Source organism: Ambystoma mexicanum, chromosome 7p (genome assembly GCF_040938575.1).
Source record: "Ambystoma mexicanum isolate Mex_15411 chromosome 7p, UKY_AmexF1_1, whole genome shotgun sequence".
Lineage (NCBI taxonomy): Eukaryota > Metazoa > Chordata > Amphibia > Caudata > Ambystomatidae > Ambystoma > Ambystoma mexicanum.
In genome coordinates this window covers 204,450,284-204,468,735 of record NC_090939.1, presented here as the reverse complement: position 1 = coordinate 204,468,735, position 18,452 = coordinate 204,450,284, and the positions used below count along the sequence as shown (strand labels likewise).

The 18,452-nt window shown below is 51.6% G+C and overlaps 1 protein-coding gene across 3 annotated transcripts in view; it reads right to left on the bottom strand.

The window, feature by feature from the left end:
- The window catches only part of BRWD1 (bromodomain and WD repeat domain containing 1), a 3,236,587-nt gene that overhangs the window by 443,177 nt on the left and 2,774,958 nt on the right, over positions 1-18,452 (bottom strand). For all 3 annotated transcript variants that reach the window (XM_069636064.1, XM_069636066.1, XM_069636065.1), the window contains one exon: positions 11,073-11,222. In XM_069636064.1, the coding sequence (XP_069492165.1) occupies positions 11,073-11,222 (150 nt within the window). The remainder of the gene's footprint in view (positions 1-11,072; positions 11,223-18,452) is intronic.

The window sequence follows — 18,452 nt, the reverse complement described above, 5'->3', positions numbered from 1 at the left end:
CAACTTTACTTGCTTTCTTTTATCACACATGGTTTAACAATGTTCGTTCCAGCGCTCGCCATACAAAGTTGCTGCTTGCAACCTTGGCTTCAACACAGGCCGATCTTGTACCGGTATCCCCAACTCACCAGCTATGTTGATTTACCGGCCACAGTTTTTTTGTTGGAGCCAAGGACAGACACCACGGTGGCTGGTGATTCTCCCTGCCTTGATTATTGACGCGGGAGTGCCCCGGGTGCCTCTGACACACAATGCAATATTCTTCACCCTGTTTTCCTGGTCTTCTGTTTCCTTACACTCTCCAATGTCGAGGGCTCATTAAAGCAACGGTTTCTTGTTCAAAAGGTAAAGATAACTTCCCTCCTTGCCATCTTCTTCTGTTTCGTTGTCATTCGTCTCTCGTTAAACCGCCATCTTGGATCTGCTGTTTCCTCATGTGTTTTGCCTCGCTCAGAGTGTGCTCTCGTGCTCTGCCTTTTATCCGTGTGGGGAAGCTTAATGGAAGTCAGGTGTGTGTGATGGTCAGTAATTTCCTGACCATGGTATTGGGACACGTCAGGTATATGGCTTGGGTGTTAATCTGTTTCTGTCATAGCAGGCTGTCTGTGAGAAAGTGTTCATGTTGTCAAGGGGTGGGGGGAGTTCCTAAATATCCTAAAATGCGGTGCCCCACTCCCCGAAGACCACTCACCCAGGTGACCCTCCCGCACTGGTCCACCCCCAGGAACTGTATCCAAAAGCGATGGCCATGTCCTGGGCACCTGGATGACAGATCCCCAGGCAAACTAGAGGGTGAGACACCTTCTGGTTTCTCACACCTGTGTCTCAGTCGGGTTTCATCCCCAGGGAGTAAGGATCTTTCTATGGATTCTTCTCCTGCAGATTTCTCATCTTAATAGATATCGATCATCCAGCCCTGCTGCTCGGAAACCTTTTAACAGGGGGTGTATTGGCCTCGACTCTGCCGTCGACCCGTCTTGTTCGGTGCTCAATCGTCCGCCCCGGAAGTGATGTCGTGTGTCGTGTATAGAACACGTCACTACGCCCCATGCTTCAGTTCCTCCCTTTTTCCTCCGTGCTTGAACACTGCAGAGGAAAACCAACGGGAGGCGGCTAATCAGCCTGTAAAAGAATTTAACAAGGGGATACATCCCAAGAAGGGTGAAACCCCATAATTAAGAGATTTTTTGTGTGTAAAATAAAGAGATTGACAAGAAGAAGCGGTCATCTAAGGGCAATCATCAGAAGCGTCAAGCCACAAGGACTTTGAGTGGGGGATGGATGGGAGGGTCGATGAGTAATCTGCGGGAGAACAATCCATAGAGCGATCATTACGGTAAGTATCATCTTGATAGACTCCCCAAGCAGTTAGGATAATGGAGGAGGGCAGAAAGTGTTAAATAAGTAGATTCTGCAGAACTGCCCTAAACAAACGTGCATCGGCTCCCCGTGCAACATCCAAGACATAATACTTGGTGAATGTATGCAATGACGACCAAGTGGCTGCCCGACGTATATCCCTAACATGACCTCCTGTCTGAAGGGCTGTAGAAGCTAGGACCGCTCTGGTTGAAAGTCCCCTGATGCCTGTCGGAAGCTCCCTGCATGCCGAATGGTAACACTTGGATATACACAAAATAATCCAATGTGACAAGGTTTGTTTGGTTATAGGGAGACCTTTTCAAGATAAAGAATGGGCCACAAATAACTGGTCTGACTTCCGAAACTCAGATGTATGAGCAACATAAAAGATGAACGCTCTTTTGGGGTCAAGTCAGTGGAACCACTCTTCATCTTTTGAGGGGTGTGGCGGATCAATACATTGGGACAGGTGAAACTCTGAAACTACCTTAGGAAGGAGCCCAGGTCTAACGACTTTCAGAGAAACTCACGAAAAAAAACATAGAAACTGAGGTTTGCATCACAATGCTGGCAACTCACTAACTCTCCTGGCTGATGCGATTGCTACTAAAAAGGCTGTTTTTAGAGAAAACAGCCTTAAAGTACATGAGTGCATGGGCTCAAATTAAGTAGCCATCAAATAGGACAAAACCAGAAGTGGTTTGGCAGAAACTTATTGAGAAGGCCCTTCAGGAATTGGGCCATGACCGAAATAGTGAAGAACGAACCTTGGTCCAGGGACCTTTTGAACATGGACAAGGCCGCCAAATACCCTTTGACTGTGGTAACCTAAATGCCCATCGAGGTAAGTGACAGAATGAACTCCATCACTGTAGTGGTGAGGCAAGAGATGGTGTCAATCTTGTGTACCTTGCACCACGCCTCAAATCTTCTCGGCCTGCACGGATACAGAGATCTTATAGACTGTCTGCGTGCAGCCAGCAATACCTCAAGTACCTCCTCGGAGAGGACCCAGTCATCATACCTCACCCTCTGAAGAGCCACGCATGTAGGTTGAGGGTATCCACGTTCGGGTGGAGCATTCGACCTTCCAACTCGGTCAGGAATTCCAGACGCTGAGGCAACCGGGGAGGCGGATAGATGGTCAGATCCAAAAGATCAGAGTACCACGCTCTCCTCGCCCAGTCCAGGGTGATCAAGATCATGGTTGCTCGAAATCTCTTCAACCTCCTGAGAACCCAAGTAATGATAGGAATTGGGGGGGCGCAGTGGAGAGAGAAGGTTCGGTCCACCAGTAACGCATCCCCCAGTGCGCCGTTCGCTGGGAATTCCCTCAAGCAAAACTGTTCACACTTCCTGTTGGACTCCGTGGCGAACAGGTCCACAGCTCGGGTACCCCAGTGAGAGAAAACCTCCTCTAGGACTTCCTGGCACACCTCCCACTCATGTGAAACTGTGCTCTGACTGCTCAGAGCATCCGCCAAATTGTTCTCCATCCCCGCCAGATGAACTGTAGAGACCGATATTTGGTTCTCAAGTAACCAGAACCACAGTTGTATCGCCGCTGTGCAGAGGGGGCGGGAGTGCACACCACCCTGCTTGTTGAGGTAGTGCATGGTCACTGTGTTGTTGGTTAGAATTAGGCCATGCTTCCTTCTGCGAGACTGGGCAAAGGCCCACCGGGATAACCATTATGGGTCGCAACTCTGTTGATTTGCCATCTGGCTTCTATTGGTGACCAGAGGCTGCACACCAGCAAATCCTCACAGTGGGCGCCCAAACCATTCAGAGAGGCATGCATGACCACTGAAGCCTAAGGCCAAGGAGGCCAGAAGGGTCCCCCCACTATAAGATTGTTGCGCCTGTTCAACCAGTGGAGGTCACGGACCACTTGGTTGGACAGAGGATCTGTGAGTGTTCTCAGGTACTGAGACCACTGGTCCCTTACGAGTCACTGAACGGATCTCATGTGTAGTCTGGCTGCTGCCACTAGAAAAATACAGGAGGCTATGAGACTCAAGAGGCGGAGGAAGGAAGCCGCTGGTAAGGTGGCATGGTTCTGAAAGAAATGCACCATCTATGCTATGTTGCCGACTCTCTACTTGGGAGAAAAAGCGTTCCCTATCAGAGTGTCTAGGACTGCTCCGATGAACTGGAGCCTTTGAACTAGCATCAAATGTGACTTCAAGTGGAGAAGCCCAGTCTGTGCAGAAGTAGGTAGGTGTCTTCCCCCGGAACAGCCAGTTGTCCAGGTAAGGAAATACATGGACCCCGGATCTCCTGAGGTGAGCCGCAACTACCACCATGAGCTTGGTGAAGACCTTTGGGCCGGAGGTCAACCCAAAGGGAAGCACCTTGAATTGATAGTGCTTGTGCCCTACGAGGAACCTTAGGAACTTCCTGTGCTTGAGATGTATTGGCACATGCAAATAGGCATGCTGCAGATCTATTGCCACCACCCAGTCCAGAAATTTGAGAGCATAGGGAAATTCTTTCAATGTCACCATCCTGAATTTGTCTTTCCTCAGGAACATGTTTAGAGCCCTGAGGTCCAGAATGAGACGGAGACCTCCTTCCTTTTTGAGCACTAGGAAATACTGGGAATACCAGTCTGATCCTCTCTTTTCTGGAGGTACATCTTCCACTGCACCCTTTGACAACAGAGCTCTCAGTTCTTCCTGGAGCTCCTGTCCCGGTTGGATTGGGGGCAGTGGGGGTCTGTCCGGTGATCTTCTCAAAAAGGGAAGACAATAACCCTACCACATCAACCGCAGGTGGCAGGCATCAGAGGTCGTCACCCAGAGGTTATAGCCTGCCACTGGAGCCAATGCCCTGCCAACCGACCCCCAATGGTCAAAGCGGCTAAGAGGGCGCGGGTGCCCCCGCCGCTGCTTGTTGGCCCTCTAGAAGCCTCTCTACCCTTCCGGGGCACGAGAAACACCTCTGCGCCTGCCTGGATTGCAGGAGCTGTGCCTTTTTGCCATAGGGTACATAACACCTATAGCCTCTGCCTCTTGAGGGAAAGCTGAAGGCAGGCTTGGACGGCTGTGCAGCTAGGCCCAATGATTCAGCGTCAATATTAGACTAGAGTTGAAAGCTTCTTGACCAAACAGAATGTCTCACTCCAAGGGCATATACAGTAGCCTGTTCTGAACTTTGGGGGCGAAATCACAGTTTTGCAGGTGGGCCGTTCTACTCATTACCACTGTCGACCGCAGAGTGGCCAACGCAGTCTGCTACGTCCAGGACCATTTACAATGACTGCTTGCCTATCTCCTTCTCATTCTCCACCAGCTGTAAAAATGTGTCCTGCACCCTCAGGGACGTATTCAGCAGCATTCTCTACAGCTTTCCACAAGTGTTAGGGAGAATTCTCATTCAATGGCTAATTTCCCTTACCTAGTGAGTCGCCCAGCAGCTTTGCTGGATTTCTGGAGTTTGTTTTTCCACTTGGTAAGAGTGTACCCTCTTTTTTCCCCACTCTTACTTGTGTTTTGCCATGTGTATTTCATCTGTTTTTGTGATTGTGGACTCTGGAGTACACCACTTCAGTAGCCCCCTTCTTTTGTGTGTTGCACAGCCCCCTCAGTGCAGTAACACAGGGTTGTCTTTTAGACTTCCCACCGACTCCATTTCTGAGGCTGACTAGTGTCCCCCAGAAAAAGGGTAAAGTTGCCATTAACTTTACGTAGTCATTTTACCACAGATCCAGTACACCCCATCTAACATGGCGTACTGGAAAGGGTTAATCCTTAGCCCTTTTTTATCTGTACCTCCTAGAGCATTGTTTTGCTCTTTAAATTTAGACTTGGCTGGTGCCAGTGGTATCTACCCTAACTTTTCTACCGCGATTATACTATATAAACGTGATATTGTTTTAGGCTATTATATTAGCCTCAAACTTAAATCCGCTGGACCAAATACTTTTTCTTTTGGCTCCGGTCGGGTTTATACGCCATTTCATTTCGTTAAAGTCCTTCTTGTGTTTTACTTTGCGCGACAAACCAGGTTTGCCTTCTTTGTTCACTGTCTTTTGGCGGGCTTCTGCCAAGAAGCCCTCCTCTAGGCGCCTGGGTGTCTAGGTGGGCTGCATGTGAGGGAGGGGTGTAGTCACCCTCTGCACAGGGTATCCTAGGAAACCCAATTCGCACTTTGCCATGATTGGCTGAGGTGGTTGTCTGGGCTGGACAACCCCCCTGCTTAGTGATTGACAGGCAGGCTGTGTGAATGGGGGATTTTCGCATAAAAGGCAGGTCTCTTGGGCTAGAAGTCAGAGTCGCCACTGGAACTACAAAGAACCGAAGAGAAGCAGAGAAGAAGACTGCTGCAACTACCCCGTCCCGGTGAAGCCCTGCTGCAGTCCCGAGCTATCTACCCTTCGACGACCAGAGAAGATACAGTCCGGAGACTTCTTCCCTTGAGCTTTGTGGGGATAACCAGCTCATCTTCTACAGCCAGAGGATCCTCTTCGTGATCGAAATCGCTGCACACTGCTGTAGTGGTCCGGCCAGCGATCTGAAGAGCCTCTCCTGTTTTTAAGGAGCACGCCTTTTATTCACTGTCGCTGCTGCCGGGTTCATCCCTGTGTGATGCAGATCCCTCCAGACGTCCTCCTTTGTCCCGAAGCTCCAGGAACCGTGGGTCTGCAGGAAACTACCAGGAACAACTGCTGTGGCACCAGCCTCTTTGAATAAGGTACTGTGTTCTGCTTGAGGAATTAGGGTGAATCCCTTTTCTTCATCTCCAAGGCTTGCCCTTGTCTTCCCTCCTTATAACTTTTGCTTCCTATGTTGACAATATCTAAGAACTCCTGGATACGTTGAATCGTGAACTATCTGACTGTGTGATCCTCGACAACAGAAACCCGGTTCCACTTGACACTGGCTCCGGCCTATTGACTTTTGAATTTCTGTGTAAGAGTGTTCTCTGGTTCCGTCTGCCTTGACAAAAGTATTGCCTATGATTTTTGCCCCCAACTCTCTCTGGGTATCTCATGTGCCAAGTGTGTTTTTGCCCCAGTAACATTTTTTGCTGCGGATACGCGTTTCTTTATTAAGACCGAACTGTCATTACTGTCAAAAAGTGATCGCAAGTGTATTCCCGGTAACGTCTTTTGTTTCACAACACCGGCCCGCTAAAACACAGGGTACTTACCTTGAAGTATACCGTACAAAGTGAATTGGTTAGTTGTAGTATATTTTACGTGTGGTTTTTGAATTAATAGAAGTGTCGTGTGTATAGCAAATGGTTTAAAAATAAATGTACTTATATTTTTTACCTGAAACCTTGAGTCAGTGTTTGCTTGAGTCACAGTAATTGTGGTCCCTTTATGTAATCTCTGCTGCTGCTCATATACTCTTGAGATAAGCCTGGCTGCTCCGCTACTGCTACCAGTAACATAGTAGTACAGGCTTGTACCAAAGGTAAAACTTGTATTGCCACGTGTAGTCTTAATTGTGTGTAGTAGTCCCTAGGGGCACTGCACAGGATTCTGCCTAACACAAGCCAAAGGAATTCTTTGCAAATCCACAAGCTATGTTGGTGGCCTTGAGTGCCATGCTGCCAGAAGCTAAAAATGTCTTGGCCAAAGCATCGGACTTCTTTTCCTCCCTATCTGGAGGCAGACTGGAAGTGTATGCTGCAGGTCTGGTGAAAATTGTGGCAGCTTGCACAACCAGCCCTTCTGGGGAAGGGTGTGTAGCGAGGAAAGCAGGATCTCCTCTTGCCGGCCTATACTTCACCGTAAAATTGGTGTTTACGAGGGGAATAGTGCAAGGGTGTTGCCATAAGGAGGCTAGGGGGTCTGCAATAGCCGGGTTCAATGGCAAATTATGCTCAACTGTGGGACCCTCGCCCAGGATGTCTGAGCTCATACCCCCAAAGGAATGTGGCAGACTACCTTAAGCCAAGGTTGTCTACAACCATGTCAACCGAAGCCCTGACCATTGTATTAGCATGCATGTAGGGCTGGTTTTGTTGTAATTCAAGGTCTGGGGATGTGTATCTAGGCAAACCTTGAGCTAGTGCTAACAAAATCGGCCTGATTGTCGAAGTAATCAACACCGCCGGCTCCCACATAAATGGGGTCGACATCCCCTTGGTCATCGGGGTCTTCAGCGCCGAAGATTGATTCCATGGAGTGGAAGAACCGCAACCTTGACAGTGGTATGAAGGACCCATTGCCGACATTTGGCGCTGAGAGTTTTACTGTTGATGGAACGGCTTTTGAAGTCAATGTGTCTTTCGTTGTTGAGGGAAGCTCGGGCGACCGATGGGCACCGTGGGCATCTGCCTTCCTGCTGTCTAGCGATTTTCACGCCTTTGTCAATGTGGAGCCCGAAAGCTTGGTCGATGGAGTCGACGGATTGGCTAGCTTGGGGTTGGAAGCACTGAGCGCCGCTTTTGCTGCCAGAGCTTGCTGGTCTGTGGGGGGCGGGGTTGCACTTACAGCAGCTTGTTGCTTAAACATTTCCAATATGTATGTTTCTTAGTCTTTTTCCAATGTCTTTCCTTCCTTTGCCACGGGTGGGCTCCTCAATCTCGGCCTCAGCAGACCATACGAGACCCCGCGCCAGAGAATTTGCTGACGGTCGGCCCAAAACCAGTTTCCTGGCTCTCTCACGTAGGGATTTCGGCTGCTTTTTCAAGCATGCCGTGCAGGCCTCTTTGTCGGTACTCTCATCTAGGCATCACAGACAAACGTCATGGGGTCGGTTATGGACATTTCGGCCTCGCAGTATCGCTTGAAGCCTGAAATCCACTGAGACGACATCACATCAAGGTTTTTAGAGTAAAATGGCAAATTAAGTACAAAAAAATTGAGAAAACTCAAAGTCGTGTTCCTGATGCAGCGTGCAAGCGCACGGAAAAAATAAACCGAAGCATAGGGCATAGTGATGTGTTCTATATAGATGCCTGACGTCACTTCAGGAGCCGACGATCGAGCAGTGAACAAAATGGATTGTTGGCCGAGTTAAGTTCCACTACGCCACCTGTCGAAAAGGTTCCAAACAGCAGAGCTGGATGATGGGTATCTATAAAGATGAGGAATCTGCAGGAGAAATGTAATCCATTAAAGTCCCCTTGATAGGGGCTTTGCACAAAGGGCTGCTGAGAGCACAGCAGAATTTGATAAACCTGCCTTTGTTCTGGCCACGCCCAAGATTGATTGGAATATTTGGTGGGAAGCCCCGTTACCATCCTTCACTATGTCCTCAAAACCATCCCTAATGTCACCCACAGGGATGTGTTCTGCCGCCTCCAAAACAACTGACCGAAGTCCACTTGAAAATTTGCCAAGGGCACAGGAGGCCCTCTGGCTAAGTCTTGTTTAGCCAAAAACCTTTGTTCCCCAGGAATCCAACCTCTTGCTCTCCCTGCCTAGGGGCAAATGTGCTCTTTTCAGGTTTGCTCTGGCGACCTGGACAACTAAACTTTCAGGCGATGCGTAGGTGGAAAGGAACAGCAGGTCTTTAGGTGCTGGGCGGTGCTTTTCGGCTAGGCCTTGGTCAACCGTTAGCAATGAAGCCTTCTTGTAGGGTCTCTTTCTTTGGGCACTCATCCAGAATGTCTGTGAGCTCATACTGCACCTTGGGTCGAGAGGGGGCCGATAACCTCAATGTACCAACCACTTCACATAACAGGAGCTGAAAAGTTGCTTAAGGCTTACCAGGAGCATGGAGCATGTAGAGTTCTGGCGAAGTGTCCAGACCACCCGTGTCCAGAAGATCAGTACGAGATCCATCAACTCATCTTCCTATCCATAGAATTCCTCACGGATGTCCCTAAACTTCCTAGGGATTAGGAGTTCGAATCCAAGGAGAATGTGGTCCACCTCCTCATTATAAATGTCCCCCATTACGGGCATGAATGAACACCTAGGCAGCGGACCATATTCCCTAGGAACTCTTGAGTCACTGGCATCGGAGGGAGGTCAGAGGAGTGATGCAACCTCAATTCGATTCTTGTCAGTATTCAACATGGACGGGTCCAAGGGTGTATGGTCGCTTGATTTTGCAGTGTCTCTGCCAGCTCGTCTGTGTGTGGTGGCCTCACATGGCGTGGGAATGGTTTAAAACCGGAGGACTTTGATGGATTTCAAATACAGTCAAAAAACGAGAAGTGGGAAAACTTTGAAAAAGAAGCTGTCGGCATCATTACGAGTTTGGTGGTATTTCGGTGGTAAATCCGCCGAGATACCACCAAATGGTGTTACCGTTACCATCACTTGGTCCAGCGGAATTACTGCCTGATTACAAGTGTTGGTAGAAGGTGTTAGTCCCCATTAATTGAAGTCCATATGATTCAATGTGGATTTCGTCAGTATTACCTCCGATTTGGCTGTTTTTGGGCACCAAGGTAGAGGAATGACCATTCTGCTGGAGGTTTTTCCTCTGCCTTACCGCCAAACCTGTAGTTTGGTGCGGTGGCACTGCCGTGGTACATCTGTTACCACTGCATTGCCACTGTTTTTGGCCACACCACCAAACTCGTAATGAGGCCCAGTGTTCCTAAAGAGAGCAGAGTGTGTGGAAAAAAAGAAAGTAAGGCCATGGGCCTCAGCACCTTTATATATACCGGCCCCAACGTTCTATCCAGCGCATAGGGGAATTGGCAGAGCTGCGCTGCTCACCCTGGCGGTGGAAAGGTTTCCATATAGCAGCCAGGCTGGAAGATGGCTATCAAAGATGAGGAATTCGTGGGAGGTAGGAACCCAATAGAACAAAGATTTCTGACCTACAATTGGCAAGTGTCACATGCACAGGTGTAATGGTTCTTGCCTAAACACAAGGGCCCCATTATAAGGCCTGCATTGGGGGACAAAATGGTGGGAATGCAGTGGTAATTCCATTACCACTGCATTCACGCACCTCTGAATGACGAGATTGGCAATAGGGGGACAGATTTACCTCCAGCAGAAAGCTTGAGGTAAATTCAACCCACTACCATCAATTTAGGGCAAAATTACAGCAGCAGAACTACCTCCCGGCAGTAGTTCCGCAAAAAACCCAATGGAGTACCTGAGGACTCCGAAAATGGGGATTTACGTCACGATGCCACTGCTTGTAAACCCACAGGACCAGCTGGCGGTAACGGTAATCTATTTGGTGGTAGTTCAGCAGAAATACGCAGAATTACCGGCAACCTCGTGATGAGGCCCCAAGTGTGCACGAATACAGACATTGTTTTGAATTCTTAGAGTGTAAAGCCCAACTTGGGGGGGGGGGGGGGGGGGGGGGGGTTGGTGGGGGGGTTCGGACATGACACAGGACTAAAAATGCAAAAAGTGACTGTTCGTTGAAAACATCAGTATCACAAAAATGTATTTGATGGAGTTATACGGAGCTGAGGGGTACCCCCAGTGGCTGCGGGGGAAAACGCTGGACCATTCTGCTCCTTGATGACGTTTCAGAGATGAAGGATATAATAATGATAATTTAGCATTTATATAGCGCTACTTATTATTACCCACAGTGTGTGGTGCTCATTTATTGACCTCGGTAGGATGAAAGGCTGAGTTTGGCCCTGCTGGGATTCGAACCTGCGTCAGCAGGCTCTGCACGGATCTCAAAGCGAGCGCTTTACTCGCTGTGCTATCAGACCGGCTAATGGATCCTTTAGAACAATCATCTCTGGATTTTGAAAATTATCTATTTTTTAGAAACTACAAGTGCAGATAAATATTGGTGTTTTGAAAACAAATAAGTTACCGGATATTCCTCAAGGTCAACAGGGTGTCTGAAAGGTTCAGAATCCTCACATTGGAAAATGAAATGTACAAGTTCTTTACATTGCTCCTTCCAAGCATTCGGATCGTACTTGGTATCAATATGAGTTTTGTTTCCACTGAATAGTCGCCTCTGTAAAGACAAAAAAAGGAAAAGAAAGCATCTCAACAAGTTGACAAGTTGTAATACTTTCTTGCAGCGCTAGCAACCTTGACCACTTACTGGCAAAAACCAAAGCAGCTCTATAAATAAAATGGACATTTTTGAACATTCTTTCTGCAATATCACTGCTAGAGCACGCAAGCATGAGACAAAAAAACCCTATGTTAGGCAATGCTAGCCATAGTACTGCAATTCCACTGTTGCCAGGTTGGAACCCTGGAAACCTTTTAAGCTGTCTTGATGTTAGGGAGTACAATATCTGTGCTAACTTGTCACACGTGCCATTTGAAAGTGGCACCATCATGGTGCATAAAGTACACGCTTCAGGCTTGTGCCCCTTGGTTCTCAAATATTGACTGCCACAGAGAAACTAGGAAAATGTCTTAGTAAATTTGTGATGGTGAGCATGTCATAAGGAACAAGTTACTTACCTGTAACTGTTGTTCTCCAGCATGGATCTGGCATGGATTCACATGCTCATGAATATTCCCCGTCGTCAGGCTGGGAATCCTCGGTAAAGAAAAAACCAGTATCAGTTTCGTTTCTGATCTGACTTTCGTAGTAATAACCAATCACTGGTCTCTGCGTCATACTGACCACAGCCAATGACTGCCCTCTACCTAAGCCCCACCTCTGGCAGCCATCTTCAGATTTGGAAGCACGTGAAGTGGCAGTATGACCAAGTGAAGAGCTGCAGAGGGGTAGGCGGGAGGGTTCGCATGTGAATCCATGCCAGACCCATGCTGGAGAACAACAGTTACAGGTAAGTAACCTGTTCCTTCTCCAGCATGGGGTCTGGCATGGATTCACATGCTCATGAATAAAGAATACATAGCAGTACACACATGCACAACCACGGGAGGTGGCAAAGGCTCAATATTAAGCATCACATCAAACTCAACATTAAGCATCTTACCTCCTCACCAGGCTCACCTCAGGCGAACAGGTTGCGCAGCACTGCTTGGCCGACCCTGGACTCCTCCCTGGAATCCCGGTCGACGCAGTAGAATTTCGTGAAGGTGTGCGTCGACCTCCACGTAGCAGCCCTGCATATGTCCAGCAGGGGCACACCAGATAGGAACGCCGTGGTAGCTGCGATCGCTCTGGTGGAATGGGCTCTCGGACGGCCTGGCAGCGGTCGGTTTGCCAACCGGTGACAGTACATGATACAGCCGGAGAGCCATCTGGAAATGGAAGCCTTCGAGAGAGCCTTCCCCTGATTGACAGGTCCAAAGTTCACAAAGAGTTGTGACGTCTTCCGAAAACACTTTGTGCGGTCCACGTAGAACTTCAGCGCTCTAGCCACATCCAGCGAGTGCAAAGTCCTCTCGGCCGGCGACGAAGGCGACGGGAAGAACACAGGCAACACCAAGGGTTCGTTGAGATGGAAGTCCGACGGTACCTTGGGCATGAAGGAGGGGTGCGTCCTGAGCACTACCCTCGTGTTGTGAAAAGTCAAGTACGGGGCCTTGCAGGAAAGGGCCTGGATCTCTCCCACTCGTCGTGCGGAGGTGATGGCCACAAGAAACGCTGTTTTCCACGACAGAAATTTCAACGGAGCTGAGTGCAGAGGCTCGAACGGAGGTCCCATGAGCTTGGTCAGCACCACGTTGAGCTCCCACGCCGGGGCCGGAGCCTTCACCGGCGGGAACGATCTGAACAGTCCCTTCATGAACTCTTTCACCAGACGATGAGACCACAAGGACGTCCGCCCCGTGGTTCTGGTGTATCGGGAGATCGCAGCAAGATGAATCTTGATGGACGCGTGTGCCAGTCCAGCTTTGGCCAGCGTCAGCAGGTACGGCAGTACTTGGGGGGCCGTAATCCGTAGAGGGTTAATCTTCTGTGCGTGGCACCAGACAGAGAACCTCTTCCATTTGTGTCCGTAGCATTTAAGAGTCGAGGACGCCCTGGCCTTTGCAAGAACCTCTCTGCAGTCGGCCGGTATGTCGTATCCTCCAAACTCTAGCGCTGCAGGAGCCAGGCCTGCAGGTTCAGCGATTTCGGGTCGTGGTGGAGGATGGCGCCTCCTTCTCTGGAGAGTAGATCCACGTCCACCGGCAGCTTGATTGGCGGGGACGCCGACAAGTCCAGAAGGTCCGGGAACCATATCTGCCTCGGCCACGCAGGTGCGACGAGGATCATCCTGCACCGTGACCTCTTGAGCTGGTTGACGAGCCGGATTACCAGTGGCAAAGGAGGGAACGCGTAGAGGAACAGGCCCGCCCAGGGGAACGAGAAAGCATCGCCCATGCTCCTCGCCTGGGGAAACCTGCTGGCGAACCTCCGGCACTTGGAGTTCGTCGCCGTCGCGAACAGGTCGATCTGGGGTGTGCCCCACCGTCGGCAGAGGCGATCCACTAGATCCTGCCGTAGCTCCCACTCGTGGCACGAGCGCAGCTCCCTGCCGAGTGAGTCGGCGATGGTGTTTTTTATCCCTGCCAGATGAAACGGCACCAGAAATATCCTTTGGGCGATGGCCCAATGCCACAGGTCCTGCGCCTCCTTGGACAGTGCTGGGAACCTGGTTCCGCCCTGTTTCCTGATGTAAAACATGGTGGTGGTGTTGTCGGTGAAGATCCTCACCACCTTGCCCTTGAGGGACGGAAGGAAGGACCTGAGGGCCCAAAACACTGCACGGAGCTCCAGGACGTTGATATGTAGGGATTTCTCCGTCGGGAGCCAAAGGCCTCTTGCGTGCAGATTTTCGGTGTGCGCTCCCCACCCTTCCAGGGAGGCATCCGTGGTCACTGTCTCCTGGTGGGCTGGGGTCTGGAAGTCCAAGCCCGCCGTCAGATGCGCGCGGGTGCCCCATCACCGGATCGCTCGTCGGAAACTCTCGTCGAGTGTGATCCTTTCCGCGAAGCTGCCCGTCGTTTGGATCCAGCGCGCGTCCAGGAACTCCTGCAACGGGCGCATCTGGAGCCTGCACATGGGAATGAGGTAGATGCAGGAAGACATCATTCCGAGGAGGGACTTGATGGACCTCACCTTGGCCGCGTCGGCCACCAACATCCGCTGCACCTTGCCCAGGATGGTCCTGGTCCTCTCCTCCGACGGGGAGGCCAGAAGGGACACTGTGTTGAGCCTCGCTCCCAGAAACAGAGCGTCTTGCGCGGGTACCAGGTGGGATTTGGCGTAGTTCACGGAGAATCCCAGGTCCGTGAGAAGTTGGACGGTCCTTGCCGTGTGAACCGCGGCGAGCTCCCTCGTCTTGGCTCGGATGAGCCAGTCGTCCAGGTAGGGGTAGACGTGGACCCCCTCGCGGCGCAACTGCGCCGCCACCGGTGCGAGGCACTTGGTGAATACCCTGGGTGCCGACCGTAGTCGGGCTTTGAACTGGTAATGACGCCCTTGGACCACAAACCTGAGGAATTTTCGGTGCCCCTTTAGGATGGGAATATGGAAGTAGGCATCCTCCAAATCCAACGACGACTGGAAGTCTCCTTCCTCCAGCTGACCCAGGACGTGCTGGAGGGTGACCATCCGGAACTTCTGCGCCTTGATGACCTTGTTCAGATGTCGCAGGTCCAGGATGGGGCGCCATCCCCCCGTCTTCTTCTTCACGAGGAAGTATCTCGAGTAGACTCCGGAGCCCCGAAGCCTCTTTGGGACGAGTTCGATGGCGCCCTTCCTGAGCATCGCTTTTACCTCCAGGAGAAGTTGAGGGACGTGAAGTTCTTTCCTGGCCACGGGGGGGGGACGCTCGGGCACCTTCTCTGGAACTCGAGCGCGTGGCCCCGGGCCAAGGCGTCCAGCACCCAACGGTCGGTGGAGATGGACTCCCACACGCTGACGAAGCTCACCAGCAGGCCTCCCACCGGGGTGCTTCGGTGGGGGCCCGACCCCACGGCCGGTTCAATCCTGCTTCGACGAGGCTTTGCCGCCTTGACCTCCTTGGCGACGACGGCGGGGTCCGCCAGACTTGCCTCGTCCTCTGTAGGCCTCCTGAGACGACGAGCGGGCCGCTTGACGGTAGGTGGAGAAACCGCCGCCGGAACCTTTGGAGGCGCCCTTGCCTCCGCTGCTCCGAAAGGGCGTCCGTCGTTGTTGCAGAACTCCCAGGGCCCGGGCCGTCTCAGTGTCCGCTTTAATGGCCTGAAGGGAATCGTCCACTGTTTTCCCAAACAGGTTGTTCCCATCGAAGGGCATGTCCAGGACTCTGGTCTGAACGTCTTGACGGAAGTCTGTAGCCTTGAGCCATCCACGCCGCCTAAGGCAAACGCCGTTGCCCAACTGGCGGAACCCAGTGTCGGCGATGTCCGTCGCAACGGTAATGGCGTGGTCCGAAGCCACCTCACCTTCCTGCAGGATCTCCAGGGCCTCTGTCCTCTTGTCGTCCGGCAGGAAGTCCAGCAGGGGAGCCAGTTTGTACCAGAGCTCCCTGTCGTAGCGGGCCACGATAGCCAAGGCGTTGGCCGCTTTAATCGTCGTCGCTGCCGACGAGATGACTCTGCGTCCCATAGCGTCCAATTTCTTTCCCTCACCGTCCGGTGGGGAAGTCGATGTGGAGGCCGCACCCCCCCCCCCGCTTTCTTCCTGGCCGCCGCGGAGACGACGGCGTCCGGGGTAGGCTGCGCCCAGAGGCACAGGGGGGCCGTGTCCGGGACCCGGTACTTCTTCTCGTACCGGTCTCTTCTAGCTGGCGTCGTGGAAGGGTTCTTGAGGAGGGTGAGGCCCTCATCCCAAATGTCATCCAATAGAGGCACTGAGAGGACCGTCTTCCTCTTGGCCTCGCGCCGCTGATAAAGGAAACCTTCCTTCTTCTCCTCAGGGCAGAGTTGAAAAAGCTCGGATGCCCTGGTGATCATGGAGTGGAACGATCCAATCTCGTCGGGCGGAGAAGCCCTGGTGGGAGGCGACGACGGTAAATCCTCGTCGTATACCTCGTCGTCCGTACCCGTCGCTGCCGTGTCAGTCTCCGTATCATCCCCTCGGGTGGACGGGGAGGAGGGCTGGACGGGGCGCGACGGCTGAAAAGGAGGTGGAGGGTGGATCCTTCTTTTCTTAGTAGGGGGAACACCAGAAGATCCCGGTTCTGGGTCCCCCGACAGGAGAGGTTCCTCCGTCGGCAACGGTAGTCTCGTCCTTATCTCTGAGCATAAGGACTGTATAGCCAACAAAATGGCCGCCGAGTTGTCTTGCGGTGCTGGCAGAGGGGAATCCGACGGGCGATCAGGGGCCCCGTCGGTACCCTCGACGATGTCGTCGTCGTCACCTGCGTCAGGATCCATCCCGACGGGCCGGTCTTCTTCCACGCCGAGGCCGTGGCTTAAGACCTCGACCAGTTCCTCCTCAGAGGTTGAAGCCGAATCTACGACGACGCCCTGCCCCCCCTTTCTCTTCCCCTCGGGGGATTTCACGGGGGTCCTATCGATGGGCACAAAAGAGGACTCCCTCCGAGGTGGCAGGGAGACTCTGAGCCCCGAGGTCGCCACCACTGGTGTAGCCTGCACAGGCTGAGCCAGGGCCGCCGCGACAGTTTCGATAGAGGGCTTGGCCGGATGGATTAAGGCCTTCACCACCTTAGGTGCGCTCACCGCCTTATCCTTGAGGGGGGGGACACCGCCTCGCTCCCCCTCCGCCTTCGAGCTCGACCGGGGCCTCTCCAGGAGCTTCGCCGGGTGCTCGGCCTTCCTCTTACCCGACCCAGAGCGTTGGCTCGTGGTTGATGGTGCCGGGGAGGGGGCGCCCTGCCTGGCGCCCGTAGAGCCCGACCGTTCGGCGCTCCCGGTGCCAGCGGACTCGCGGTGCTTGGCCTTATGTTGGACCCCCGTCGCCGGGGCGTCCTCAAAGGTCTTAGAAGACCGCTCAGATTTCTTCTTCTTCTTCTCGCCGGACGGGCTCTTCCCTTCTAGCCAGTTGGCGAGACGTTGATGGCGGTCCTTCATGGTCCGCTCCGACATGTTGCCGCAAAACGCACAGTCCTTCTCCACGTGCGTCTTGTCCTCATGTAGGCAGTAGAGACAAAAGGAGTGTTCGTCCTCCTTGAAGACGTTCTGCAGCTGGCATCCAGGGCAGACCCTGAACAGCTTTCCGGGCGTCGAGCTTCCCTTCTCCTGGGCCATGACCGGGCCTGAGAAACTTCTGGAGTCCTCCAAAAGCGTAGCTCGACAAAATCTTCACCCTCGAGGGGCGCAGACGAATCCGACACGGGTCCCCGTTGATCGGATAGAGAGTCGGTGGAGCTTGAGGCTCTTTTGACCGAAAAAACGAGGTTTTTGAGAAAAAACGTGAAAAAATAGCACTAACGCTCGAGAGCAATAGCACGAGGATCCCAACACATGAACGTGCGGTAAAAATCTGAAGATGGCTGCCAGAGGTGGGGCTTAGGTAGAGGGCAGTCATTGGCTGTGGTCAGTATGACGCAGAGACCAGTGATTGGTTATTACTACGAAAGTCAGATCAGAAACGAAACTGATACTGGTTTTTTCTTTACCGAGGATTCCCAGCCTGACGACGGGGAATATTCATGAGCATGTGAATCCATGCCAGACCCCATGCTGGAGAACTAGCCAAGACAAGACGCCACATTATTGGAGTGTAGGTTTCTCTAAATAGTAACCTAAACACTGAAGTAACAGAAGTTTAAAGGATACAAAATTAATAAAATATGAACAAACCGCAACCAAAAAGTGACAGGCCAAAAGTAGAAATAATAGGACAGCAGATGCAAACCTAACCAGTGGTTACAGTAAGGTGCAAGTATATGTGGAAAACGTAACTACAAACACATAAGGCATCCAGACATGATGTTTAGAGATGACAAATTCACAGGGTAAATAAAACAGAAGACTTCAAATTAAGCAGTTTAAATCATAAATCATTCAAGTCCATATTCATCAATTTTGTATGTAAGGAAGAAAGTGTCTATACAAAAAATCTCTCGTTGGTGAAGCAGTTTCACAAGGTCACCAGCACTTTTAGGGCATTTAACTTGTGCCAAGATGACCACTTCGAGTTGCGCCACTGTGTGTTGTTTCTCTCTAAAATACACGGCCACTGGAGCTCAATTCTGAGTCCAAATCTGGGATTTATATCCGGCTGAGTGCTGTTTCGCCTTTGTCGTAAGACCGCCATAGACCATTAGGGCATTTCAGTACATAAATTACATGTGCATGCTGATTTCAATATGATTTTCTTACCAGAGTAAGGACGGTTTATCGTAGGGACTCTCATGACATTATGACAATGCTGACA